This window comes from Colobus angolensis, unplaced genomic scaffold (assembly GCF_000951035.1).
Source record: "Colobus angolensis palliatus isolate OR3802 unplaced genomic scaffold, Cang.pa_1.0 Scaffold57, whole genome shotgun sequence".
NCBI classification, from domain to species: Eukaryota; Metazoa; Chordata; class Mammalia; order Primates; family Cercopithecidae; genus Colobus; species Colobus angolensis.
This window is the reverse complement of record NW_012119265.1, coordinates 3,361,514-3,374,853: the sequence shown is the minus strand read 5'-3', so window position 1 is coordinate 3,374,853 and position 13,340 is coordinate 3,361,514. Positions and strand designations below refer to the sequence as shown.

At 39.7% G+C, this 13,340-nt stretch overlaps 2 protein-coding genes and 1 pseudogene across 6 annotated transcripts in view; 2 read left to right on the top strand and 1 right to left on the bottom strand.

Moving 5' to 3' along the window:
- Nucleotides 1-13,340, top strand: part of WDHD1 (WD repeat and HMG-box DNA binding protein 1) — a 90,865-nt gene that overhangs the window by 21,673 nt on the left and 55,852 nt on the right. The window contains exons 8-10 of the mRNA XM_011961977.1: nt 6,908-7,000; nt 8,591-8,697; nt 8,935-9,076. Coding sequence (XP_011817367.1) covers nt 6,908-7,000; nt 8,591-8,697; nt 8,935-9,076 — 342 coding nt within the window. The remainder of the gene's footprint in view (nt 1-6,907; nt 7,001-8,590; nt 8,698-8,934; nt 9,077-13,340) is intronic.
- Nucleotides 360-1,626, bottom strand: LOC105525991 (succinate dehydrogenase cytochrome b560 subunit, mitochondrial). Of its 5 annotated transcripts, XM_011961847.1 has the most exons (3): nt 1,517-1,593; nt 1,355-1,414; nt 360-1,190 (listed from the first exon to the last, which is right to left on the bottom strand). In XM_011961847.1, exons 1-3 carry the CDS (start codon nt 1,591-1,593, stop codon nt 977-979), a joined length of 351 nt encoding a protein of 116 aa, XP_011817237.1. In that variant the 3' UTR covers nt 360-976. The 5 variants fall into 5 exon arrangements, with proteins under 5 accessions (XP_011817237.1, XP_011817234.1, XP_011817235.1 ...); XM_011961844.1 differs by having other exon boundaries at nt 1,355-1,602; XM_011961845.1 differs by having other exon boundaries at nt 360-1,414.
- Nucleotides 3,167-4,039, top strand: LOC105525993 (annotated as a pseudogene).

Below are 13,340 nucleotides of genomic sequence, written 5' to 3'. Positions count from 1 at the left end.
CACTGGTCCTCTGTGCCCCTCACTGAATCATAATTTGCTGAACTGTCCCATGAAGCTTATAATCAGTCCTTAATGGGATTTTGGTGCCTATAACCCAAAAGCACTTTACATGCATCACTTCTTTTCTTTTCCTCCTTCCTTCTCTGAGGCTTCTGTGTGATATGTAAATATCTGGCTAAGTTTTATCTGATTCCCTGAAAACTTCTCCAATGATGAGATGTAGGAAAACTGTTTCCCTCCTGGGAAAGGTCAGATTGCAGGGAGAGGGAGGATGTAAATGCCTGAGACCCGAGGGAAGAGGAGGAAATTGGTTCCTTCCCAACAGCCATTTTCTTGGTTTCTCTAGATTTCAAGGAGAGTCAAAGATAAAATGAGTATTTTAATTCAGTTTCAGAAAAAAAGGGTACATGACTTCGATGAGAAAGCATAAAATTAAGAGGCTTTTCTGGAAATCCAAGAAAAAGAAATAATCATTAATTTCTGGATCTTCTTCTTGTGTCAAAAGCTATATATTTTCTCCTCAAAAGCAGCTGCTCCAAGAACTAACTAGCCCTCTTTATCTCCCTCTAACTGGGACAGACTAATTCCCCTCCACCCCCACCTCTCTTCTTTCAATAACACTGCGTAGGTGTTAATGGCCTGGGCTCTCACCAAGGAACAGAATTGTCCTTTAAGCCAGCAACCCACAGGCAGTGGCACCCAAAGCCTCACCCCCAGTCACCAGGGCAGAAGCCACAGAGCTGGCATTGTTTCCACTGTCTCAGGAAGAAGGAGCCAAAAGCTGACCCTCAGCACAAATCAAAGCCCAACATGGAGACAGAATAACTGCTTCCAGAGTTGGCAAGCTGTGGGCAAAAAAGGGGAGTTTTTGCAGCCACCCCATCTTTAGAAACAAGGGGAAAATTAGACCCTTTTCCACTATTATGGTCTACAAGGTACTCTACTGCTCCAAGGGGATCTGAAAGTACAAAAGGATCTAAACAAATAAGGGGAACTTTTCCCAGGCTGGAGATAAGAATGAAAAACAGAAAGATGGATAAATGTAATAAGGTGCAGGAAGATGATGCTGGGAACCTCCGTTCTTCACATGGCTGCCAGCCCCATAGAGGACAACACAGTAAGAACCAGGACAACCACTCCAGACTGGTATAGCTGGGGAATCTTCAGGCCTTTTCCTAGATCCCACATCAAGTGTCGGATCCCATTCCAGGTATGATACATGAGAGGGAAGACAAGTGCAAACTTAGCTGTGTGGATCAGTGCTGGCCCCAGACATAGGGACTTCACGAGTTCCAAATAAGACTCAAAGTTCCCAGGGAGTAACAGGGCCGACATGCCAAAAAGAGAGACCCCTGCACTCAAAGCAATACCAGTGCCACGGTGGCAGATGGACATCGCCATGGGAAGAGACCAACTGTAGATAGTGATGTGGGGAGATACAGGACGGTTTGAACCTATATTCTTATTCCAGAACCGCTCCATCTCTTCTTTGGCCGTGGTTCCCAAAGGAACAGCATTTCTGATACAGAGTTGAGGGCTAAAGTGGGTTCGGAGGCAATGACGACCAACATGTCTCAGCAAGAGCGCAGCCATCTTGGGTTCCGGTCTGGACGGAAGTCTTTATTTTTTATTAGAAACGGAGTCTTACTCTGTCACCCACGCTCGTGCAGTGGCGCGATCTCGGTTCACTGCAACCTCTGCCTCCCAGGTTCTAGCAGTTCTCCTGCCTCAGCCTCCCAAGTAGCTGGGATTACAGGCGCAAGCTAATTTTTTGTATTTTTAGTAGAGAGGAGGTTTCATCGTGTTGCCCAGGCTGGTCTCGAACTCCTGAGCTCAGGCAGTCCACTTGCCTTGGCCTTCCCAAGTGCTAGGATTACAGGCGTGAGCCACCGTGCCCAGCATGATTCTTATTTTTTAATCTTTGTTTTAGTCAGTCCTTTTCAACTTTGAATGTAAGAATAGTTTTTTTAATTGTCACTTTTTAAAAATTTGGATTATAAATTTTAGAGTACCAAGCCAAATAATTAGTATTGAAATGCTTTAAGAAATGTTTGAACTTTATCAAGATTCATTTTAAAGTATAAATTTTGCATGAATGAATGAATTTTATATTTTCCTTCACATTCATGCTTAATGGAACAACTCTGGAGACAGTTTTATTATGTCCACTCTCACCGTTAGTACCTAACATTTTGGAGGTACTAACTGATACAGTTAGACAACAGAAAGATGTGAGAAATTTGAAAGGAAGAAAGAGAATGTTCATTATTTGCAAATGAAATGTTTGTATATGAGTAAATCCCAAGAAAATCAACTGGGGAAGAAAATCATTACCAATAATAAGAAAATTTAGTAAGGTAACTGGAAGCAAAATTGTTTGTATACAGGATTGTTATACAAATACAGGATTGTTATCCTGTATACAAACAATAGCCATTTAGAAAGTACGTAGGAAGAATAATGCATTTACTGTTAAATTGAAAAAGATATAGTAACAGGTTGAATATACAAGAAATGTGAAAGATCTATATAAAGAAAATTTTAACATGCTACCAAGAGAAGTAAAAGAAGACTTGGATAAATAGAAACATATATTCTTAGAAAGGAATTTTTAATATAAATAAAGATGTCAGTTTTTCCCTAAATTAATCTATAGTTTTGATAACATTCACATATAAAATACCAGGCTATGTGTGGTGGCTCATGCCTGTAATCTCAGTACTTTGGGAAGCTGAGGCGGGAGGACCACTTGAGCTCAGGAGTTTGACACCAGCCTGGGCAACATAGTGAGACCTTATCTCCACAAAAAAGTGAAGATTAGCCAGGTGTGGTGGCATATTCCTGTAGTCCCATCTACTTGGGAGACTGAGGCAGGAGGATCACTTGAGCCCAGGAGATTAAGGCTGCAGTAGGCTGTGATCTTGTCACTGTACTCCATTCTGGGCAATGGAGCAAAACCCTGCCTCAAAAATAAAATATCTTATCTGAAGGCTCTTAGAAAAAAAAAAGAAAACAAAATAAAATAAAATAAAAGTACCAATAAGATGTCTGGGAGGACCAAATTGAGCTGATTCTAAAGCCCATGTGGGCTTTCCACGCTACCCAGAGAAGGGTCCATATGATGATGTTCTGGATTCCCATCGTAATTTAAAGGGAAATTTTCACAATGTCTAGAACCCTCAATGTCCTGCAAATGAAGGAGGAGGATGTCCTTAAGTTCCTTGCAGCAGGAACCCACTTAGGTAGCACCAGCTTTGTCTTCCAGATGGAACAGTACATCTATAAAAGGAAAAGTGACAGCATCTACATCATAAATCTGAAGAGGACCTGGGAGAAGCTTCTGCTGGGAGCTTGTACCATTGTTGCTGTTGAAAACCCTGCTGATGTCAGTCTCATATCATACAGGAATACTGGCCAGAGGGCCATGCTAAAGTTTGCTGCTGCCACTGGAGTCACTCCAATTGCTGGCTGCTTCACTCCTGGAACTTTCACTAACCAGATCCAGGCAGTCTTTTAGGAGCCACAGCTTCTTATAGTGACTAATCCCAGGGCTGAATACCAGCCTCTCACAGAGGCAACTTATGTTAACCTACCTACCATCGCTCTGTGTCACACAGATTTTCCTCTGTGCTATGTGGACACTACCATTCCATGCAACAGCAAGGGAGCTCACTCTTAAGTGGGATTGATGTGGTGGATGCCGATCCAGGAAGTTCACATGCATGGCACCATTTCCTGTGGGAGGTCATGCCTGATCTCTACTTCTATAGAGTTCCCAAAGAGATTGAAAAAGAAGAGCAGGCTGCTGCTAAAAAGACTGTGACCCAGGAGGAATTTCAGGGTGAATGGACTGCTCCAACTCCTGAGTTTGGTACTCCTCAACCTGAGGTTGCAGACTGGTCTGAAGGTGTGCAGGTGCCCTCTGTGCTTATTTAGCAATTTCCTCCTGAAAACTGGTGTGCTCAGCCTGCCACGGAAGACTGGTTTGTGGCTCCCCACTGCTCAGACCACTGAATGCATAGGAACAACCACTGAGTGATCTTAAGCTGTTCTTGCACAGGCTCTGAAGCAACATGGAAATAAGGTTGATGGAAAATAAACATTGGGTCAGGTTCGATGGCTCATGCCTATAATCCCAGCACTTTGGGAGGCTGAGGCAGGTGGATCACTTGAGGCCACAAGTTAAAGACCAGCCTGGGCAACATGGCGAAACCCTGTCTCTACTAAAAATACAGAAATTAGCTGGGCGTGGTGGCACACACCTGTAATCCCAGCTACTTGGGAGTCTTAGGCATAAGAACTGCTTGAACTCGGGAGGCGGAAGTTGCAGTGAGACGAGATTGCAATACTGCACTCTAGCCCAGGTGACAGAGCAAGACTCTATCTCAAAAAAGAAAATAAACATTGGTTTCTAAAAAAAAATGAGAAAATCCATGTGGAAAATGAAAAGTTTTGAAAAAGAAAAGTGTTGCAAATAATCTAATTCAATCAGATAATAAAACAAAGTTATGAGAATTAAACGTTTGCTATTGAGTTATGAATAGATACATACCTGTTAGAGATAAATAGACCCAAATGTATATGGAAAGTTAGTGTATATAAAGGTAGAGAAAAGGAGATTTAGCAAACGTATTAGCACAAGGATATGAATACCAGGAAGTGGGAATCTTTGAGGACCATCTTGGAAGCTTTCTTCCACATGATGAGTCTATATATAGGTATTTACTATATTATTATTTCAACTTTTCTATTCTTTTGAAATTTTTCAGAAAATAAAGTAGATCATATAAAAAGTAAATAATTTTGCATGATACAAAATATTATAGTCACAGTACAAATGACAAACTGGGGAAGAAAGTTTGAAACAATAAAACACAGCTAATTTCCATAGTATGCAAAGTATTCTTACAAATCAATAAAAACCCATTAGAAAGATAAGAAAAGACATGAGCAGACTGTGTACATAAAAAATATACAGTTGGTGGCCGGGCATAGTGGCTCACGCCTATAATCCCAGCACTTTGGGAGACTGAGGTGTGTGCATCACCTGAGGTCAGGAGTTCGAGACCAGCCTGACCAATGTGACAAAACCCTGCCTCTACTGAAAATACAAAAATTAGCCAGGCGTGGTGGTGCACACCTGTAGTCCCAGCTACTCAGGAGGCTGAGGCAGGAGAATTGCTTGAACCTGGGAGACAGAGGTTGCAGTGAGCTGAGATGGCACTACTACTCTCCAGCCTGGGCCGTATATATATATATATATAGTTTGTTTTTCTTTCTTTTGTAGATATATACACACACACACAATTGGCTTTTAAAATTATTTTTTCTTTCCTTTTTTTGAGACATGGTCTCACTCTATTGCCCAGGCTGGAATGCAGTGGCATGATCATGATTCACTGCAACCTCTGCTTCCTGGACTCAGTTACATCCTCCCACCTCAGTCCCCCACCCGAGTAGCTGGGACTAGAGGTACGCACCCACAATGGCTGGCTAATTTTTTTAATTTTTTGTAGAGACAGGGTCTCATTATGTTACTCAGCCTGGTCTCAAACTCCTGAGCTCAAGTGATCTGCCTGTCTCAGCCTCCCAAAGTGCTGAGACTATAGGCCTGAGCTACCACACCTAGCCCATGTGAACTTTTAACAATGTACATTCTAGATTAAGTGATAATTGAGGTCAAGGAAATGTAATGTGTATTTTTTTCTTTGCTTGCAAAAAAATCTAATTGAAAATTATTTAAAATAAAGGTTTTATTATATATTACTAATTGTTTTTGGATAATCATGGAATAAATACAGTTTTTTTCTACTAATCAGTTTCTTTAGAAGAATGCATAAGAAGATATATTTCTTGTTTTTCAAGATATTTGAAGGATTCTGTCTTTATTTTCCTCCAACAAATGGGAGGAATTTTTAAGTTAGAAGGGCCTAGATTCCTTAAGAGGTAGTATTGAAGGTCAGGTACGGTGTCTCACGCTGTAATCTCAACACTTTGGGAGGCTGAGGCAGGAGGATCACTTGAGGCCAGAGTTTAGTACCAGCTTGAGCAACACAGCAAGACCCCATCTCTACAAAAAAAAAAAAAAAAAACAGGAAAAAAATTAGTTGGGCTGTAGTCCTAGCTATTTGGGAGGCTAAAGCAGGAGGATCCTTTGACCTCAGGAGTTTGAGGCTCAGTGAATTATAATCACACCACTGCACTCCAGCCTGGGTGACAGAGCAAGACTGTCTCTTGGAGGGGAAAAAAGTAATCGTATTAAAAGTACTAGTAATTACAAGTTCTCCATTTTTTGGTGGGGGGAAAAGTTATCTTATTAAAAGTACTAGTAATTACAAGTTCTCCATTTTTTGGTGGGGGAAAAAAGTAAATCGTATTAAAAGTACTAGTAATTACAAGTTCTCCATTTTTTGGTGGGGGGAAAAGTTATCTTATTAAAAGTACTGGTAATTACAAGTTCTCCATTTTTTGGTGGGGGGAAAAGTTATCTTATTAAAAGTACTGGTAATTACAAGTTCTCCATTTTTTGGTGCAAGCAATAGAGTGATCACCTTTATTTTTTTCTCTTTCCATGACAAATTATCACCTATTTTTTGCTTATTGAAATTTTAAGTAATGTTCTGAGTTTCATTAGTTGCCAGTTAAAATACAGGTTTGTGCCTGGCACAGTGGTGTATGCCTGTAGTCCCAGCTACTTAGGAGGCTGAGCCAGGAAGATCCCTTGAACCCAGGAGTTGGAGATCAACCTGGGCAACACAGTGAAACACCGTCTCTTAAAAACAGAAACAATAAAAACGAATTTGCTTTTATGTCTTGTAAATTTATCTGAATGAATTTTGTGCCTTTTTCCATCTTCAAATTCAGTTTAATGTAAACTTTTGTTTAAGTTGTTTCTCTTTTCTAATAGTTACTGGCAATTCCTGTGGAAAAATCTGTTAAGCTATATAGAAGAGAAACTTGGAGTCATCAATTTGATCTTTCAGATAATTTCATCTCTCAGGTAGGTTTTATAAAGTGACACTTTCAGTGGGCTCTAAGGAGCAGTTAATGCATAGTTTGCCTGAATACAGTTGCAGTTTAATATTATTGAAATGGAAAACAACTCCTGGCTGTTGTATGTGGTCCATTTTCTAACAACTCATCCTTTCTTCATTTAATCATAACTGGATACGAAATAGGTCTTTATTATAAGAAGTCAAATTTAACCCTTGCATAGTATTAGCACAAGTTACCCTAAAGCTATCAGTAGTTAGCCTTTATTGTTAAGTGAGTTTCACTGAGACTTGTGATCATGGACTCTGAAATTTTAGAGCAAGAAAGGTTGTTGGTCTGTTTTCTCTTTCTCTTATGTGCACAGATATATACAGTTAAGGAAATGTAAGCCCAGTAGGTCATCAATGGCTTTCACTTACTAGTTTTCTTCATCTTGGTTGTGAATGCTAAGAGAATGTCTTGAATTGTCTCTCTTTCTAGGATAATAACATTTTTTAGGTTTTAGGTTTTGCTTTGAAAATTGTGCCAGTGGCTGGACACAGTGGCTCATGCCTGTAATCCCAGCACTTTGAGAGACTGAGGTAGGAGGATTGCTTGAGGCCAGGAATCCGAAACCAACCTGGGCAACAAAACAAGACTCCATTTCTACAAAAAAATACTAAAAAACTAGCCAAGTGTAGTGGTGCGTGCCTCTGTAGTCCTAGCTACCTGGGAGGCCGAGGCAGGAGGATCGCTTGAGTTTAAGAGTTGGAAGTTGCAGTGAATAATGATGGTGCCACTGCCACTGCACTGCACCCTCAGTGACAGAGCAAGACCCTGACTCTAAAAATAAAATAAAATTGTTCCAGTATAACTTTTTCATGATAAAGTAATAGCTGATAGTGATACTTGAATATTATTGAAAAATAAGGTTAGAAAATAAGCAAACTCCACAATACCTCGTGCTCTTCCTTTCCAACTTGGACCTGGCAGAATGGCTCCCGCAAGGAAGGGTGGCGAGAAGAAAAGGGGCCATTCTGCCATCAACGAGGTGGTGACCCAAGAATACACCATCAACATTCACAAGCTCATCCATGGAGTGGGCTTCAAGAAGTGTGCCCCTCGGGCACTCAAAGAGATTCGGAAATTTGCCATGAAGGAGTTGGGAACTCCAGGTGTGTGTGTTGATACTAGGCTCAACAAAGCTGTCTGGGCCAAAGGAATAAGGAATGTCCCATACCGAATCCCTGTGCGGCTGTCCAGAAAACATAATGAGGATGAAGATTGACCAAATAAGCTCTATACTTTGGTTACCTATGTACCTGTTACCACTTTCAAAAATCTACAGACAGTGTGGATGAGAACTAATCGCTGATAGTCAAATACATCAAATAAAATTATAAAATTGAAAAAAAAAAATAAGCAAACTTTATCTTGTCATTTGTGTATCAAATATAATTAGAAATAATATAGAACAGGGATATAAACATTTGAATTTGGTTGATTGCTCTCCAAAATCTTGAAAAAAAAATGTAAAGAAAATTGAATTTGGTAATAAAATGAGTATTTAGTTTGAAATTTTACAAAATCATTATTTATTAACTGTTTTTCTTTACAGACCCTCAATATAGTAACCTGGTCTCCCTGTGGGCAGTATTTAGCTGCAGGTAGTATTAATGGTCTAATTATAGTTTGGAATGTGGAAACCAAAGACTGTATGGAAAGGTATGATTTAGTATATCTTTTGTCTCTTCTTTGCTCATCTTTATTAGTTTTGTATTTGTTTTATTTCGAAACATTTCAAATTTGCCATCAGATTGTCAGAATGAAAATATAATTAAATTTATATTATTTATAAATTATTGTCAAAAGTCATGTAATCTTTACTAAAATTTACCTAAAGAAATGTACAGTTTATATTTTTCTTGACAATATTTTTAGAAACTACTTTTTAATTTTTAGGGTGAAACATGAGAAAGGTTATGCAATTTGTGGTCTGGCATGGCATCCTACTTGTGGTCGAATATCATATACTGATGCAGAAGGAAATCTAGGGCTTCTAGAGAATGTTTGTGACCCCAGTGAAAAGACATCAAGCAGTAAGGTAAAAAGAAGTATGGTACAGCGGTTTCTCCAAAATGTTTCTGTGATCATATGGATTTGGAAGACACCACAAACTGCCTTATTTTCTTGGAAAATTACTTTTCATGTTACTATAGTAGATTCTGAGTAGTAATCTATAGTAAGAAAACTTCTTACTTGTTCAACCCAATGTCTCCCAAGTGTATTTTACTAAGAAACTTTTTTCACTCCATATAATGCCTTTCCAAGGAATACCTTTCATTAAATACTATTTTGTATCAGATCTCAGTTTGGCCTGCAAACTATATCTACTCTGAATTAGCCTTAACTCTTAGAACTACCCATACACCTCCTCTGCTTAGCCAAACAGCTTTACTGAGCAACTTTAAACAGGCACCTTGTTTTATACCTTCTTGCTTTTGTTCATTATTCACCCTGCCTGGCAGATGTACCTATTCATATTCAAGTCTTAGTTTAGACTTCTGATTGCAGATTGCAGACTTAATACATGCCTTTATATCTGTCCCTCCTGAAACCCCCACAAAAACTATACTAAAGGCTTTTCTTGGATGCATAATCCCCTAAGGTTTAAGAAGACAGTTGAAGGGATGATTATAAAAATAATTTTGAGTCCTGCTGCAGTGGCTCACACCTGTAATCTCAACACTTTGGGAGGATAGCTTGAGCCCAGGAGTTTGAGATCAGCCTGGACAACATGGTGGGACCCCATCTCTACAAAAAATAAAAATTAGGCAAGTATGGTGGTGTGTGCCTGTAGTCTTATGCTCCTACTCAGGAGGCTGAAGTGGGAGGATCACTAGAGCTTAGGAAGTTGAGGCTACAGCGAGCCATGATTATGCCACTGCACTCCAGTGTGGATGGCAGTGAGACCCCATCTAAAAAATAAAAATTAAAAAATGGAGGCTAGAGAATAGAAGGATGATTGGAAACTCACTTCAACTTCTCAAAAAGTTGAATTCTAAAACTAGTTTCTGGAAGCTGAGGTGCTACTCAGTTTGCCTCACTGAATCCCCAGAGATTCAGAATTTGGTAGCACTAGGTACTTCTAAAAGTGGGGCAGAAAACAGTAGAGGTGATTTAATAAGCAAGTAGAGTCCTCTAGTTTCAACATCTGTGTTCAAAGCTGAGTACCTGCCCTCCCCTGTCTTCACATGCATTCTGGCAGAATGTTGGAGATTTGTTTTTTTATAAAAGATGAAACAGACCGTTCTTGGTCTAGGGACACTGGTTACAGTTGAATGGTCTTGGGTAAGGGGGAAAAATACTGTACTGAAAACAGAGGATTAAATGAAAGATAAGATACTTGAGTGTTGAAATGACCATCTCACGTCTACTAGGTTCCCAGAACATTGTCAGCCAGTTATGCGTTTCAGGCAGGAGATTGGGAAAATCATCTTTGGCAAATTTGTCTTAAGAGAAAAGATGTAAAGAGAGAGCTTCTTAACTCCAGGGAAAACAAAAAGTTGTAAAAGAAAGGAGAAGTGATCATAATATACTATATCTGTTAAAAGATAGGAATAATGCCAACTACTTGGGGTTATTGGGAGGCTTAAATGAATTACATATAGTTAGAACAGTGTCTAGCATACTTCATAAGGTTGACGTACTTTATAAGTGTTGGCTATTATTTTTATCATTCAGCTATGAATAACATTTGCATGATCTTACTAACCTAAATACTGTATATTGATTGAACCACAAGGAGGATATATCTATCTCTGTTGGGAGAATTGGGGTCGGAGAATAGTGTACATGCAAGCATGGCAGTTGGGGTGGTTGTGAAGGGTACCAAATCCTCATCTTCCATAGATAGAAGTTAATAGGATCTATTAAACACAGTGATTAAAAGTGAAAAAAAAAATTCTGCTAGAATGTGATTTACAAGTATGGAAGAAGTAGCAAAGAAACAACTAAAAGAGCTGGAAAGATTTATTCTGTAGAGAAGTAAGTTGGGGCTGTGGAGAGGGCTGTTTTCATGGCACACCTTGTAAAACTGCTCAACTAATATATATGCATGTGTAACATTGGTAAAAACAAAAAGTGAATTGAGAAAAAAATTTTTGGCTGGGCGCGGTAGCTCATAGCTGTAATCCCAGCACTTTGGGAGGCCGAGGCCGGTGGATCACCTGAGGTCAGGAGTTTAAGACCAGCCTGGCCAACATGACGAAACCCCGACTCTACTAAAAATACAAAAATTAGCTGGGCTGATTTCACACCTCTGAACATTTTATCGCCTTCATCATAAATATGAGGCACAGTCCCCCATTAAAAAAATTTTGTTTCTTTGAAACAGAGTCTCTCTCTGTTGCCCAGGCTGGAGTGCAATGGCGGCTCCCTGCAACCTCCACCTCCTGGGTTCAAGCGATTCTCCTGCCTCAGCCTCCCAAGTAGGTAGGATAACAGGCACCTGCCACCACGCTCTGCTAATTTTTTGTATTTTTAGTAGAGATGGGGTTTCACCATGTTGGCCAGGCTGGTCTTGAATTCCTGACCTCAGGTGATCCACTTACCTCAGCCTCCCAAAGTGCTAGGATTACAGGCATGGGCCACTACGCCTGACCTCCCCGTTTTTTTTAATAAGAAAATCTAAAAACAGTTTTTTACCAACTTGAGTACGTAAACTTTTAGGACTATAAATGGATTGGTTAAATATCTTCTTATACCACTTAGTTATTAATTTACTTATATCAAGTATTTTTCAATTTATGGATTTAGAAACACTTTTTCATCTCATTTTATTAAACATCAGTTTTCAGAGCACAATTATGTTTACTTCCATTTAAAAGGTTTATGAGGGTCTGGGTATGGTGGATCACGCCTATAATTCCAGCACTTTTGGAGGCCGAGGTGGATTTATCACCTGAGGTCAGGAGTTCAAGAACAGCCTGGCGCACATGGTGAAACCCCATCTCTACAGAAAATACAAAACTTAGCCAGGTGTGGTTGTGTAGGCCTGTAATCCTAGATACTCAGGAGGATGAGGCAGGATACTCACTTGAACCTGGGAGACGGAGTTAGCAGTTAGCCAAGATCATGCCACTGCACTCCAGCCTAGGTGACAGAGTGAGACTCTGTGTCAAAAAAGAAAAAAAAGGCCAGGCGTAGTGGCTCATGCCTGTAATCCCAGCACTTTGGGAAGCCAAGGCGGGCGGATCACAAGGTCAAGAGATCGAGACCATCCTGGCCAACATGGTGAAACCCCATCTCTACTAAAAATACAAAAATTAGCTGGACGTGGTGGCGTGCACCTGTAGTCCCAGCTACTTGGGAAACTGAAGCAGGAGAATAGCTTGAACCCAGGAGGCGGAGGTTGCAGTAAGCCAAGATCGTACCACTGCACTCCAGCCTGGCGACAGAGCGAGGCTCCACTCTGTCAATAAATAAATAAATAAATAAATAAATAAATGAAAATAAAAGGTTTATGATGTAATACTTTTTAATCTGTTAATGGTGTTCTCATTAGACTTTTATACCAAACTATAAATTTACTTTGGCTTAACATTTGTACAGTTTTTATTCATCCTATAGGAGTAACTTGAAATCTTTGCAGGGTATCTGCTTACCATTTCACTTTTTAAAGTGATCTAAAAATTTGTTTATTTTGAGACAGGGTCTCACTCTGTCACTCATGCTGGAGTGCAGTGGTGAGATCATGGCTCACTGTAGCCTCGACCTTCCAGGCTCAGGTGATCCTCCCACCTCAGCCTCCCAGGTAGCTGGGACTGTAGACCCATGCCACCGTGCCTGGCTAATTTTTTGTGGAGATGAGGTTTCATCATGTTGTCCAGGCTGGTCTTGGACTCCTGGGCTCAAGCCATCCACATGCTTCAGCTTCCCAAAGTGCTGAGATTACAGGTGTGAACCACCATGCTGGGGCTTTATGTAGAATTTCTTTGCCTTCTTTGTTTTTCTATTAGTTCTATCACTTTATTTTTATAAGTATCAAAACACTAACTTTAACTGAGATAATATAAAGAAAATGCAGTATCTTGTTCAAAATAAAAGTAAATGAGAGCGTGTCTTACAATATGAGAGACTTTATAGGAACTTTATCATATTAATGTGACTTTTCTGGAGAATGACTTCTGAGGAATAAAATCTTACTTTGTATTTTGGCATATACCGTATTTGTTTACATGTCAGTCCCTATACTCCCATCCCATCCCCAGACTACAAGGCATTTGAAATAAGAACTGGGTGTTATTGTGTAAACATAAATATAATTCTTATAAATACATTTACTAATTATTCTTATCTGTTCAGTG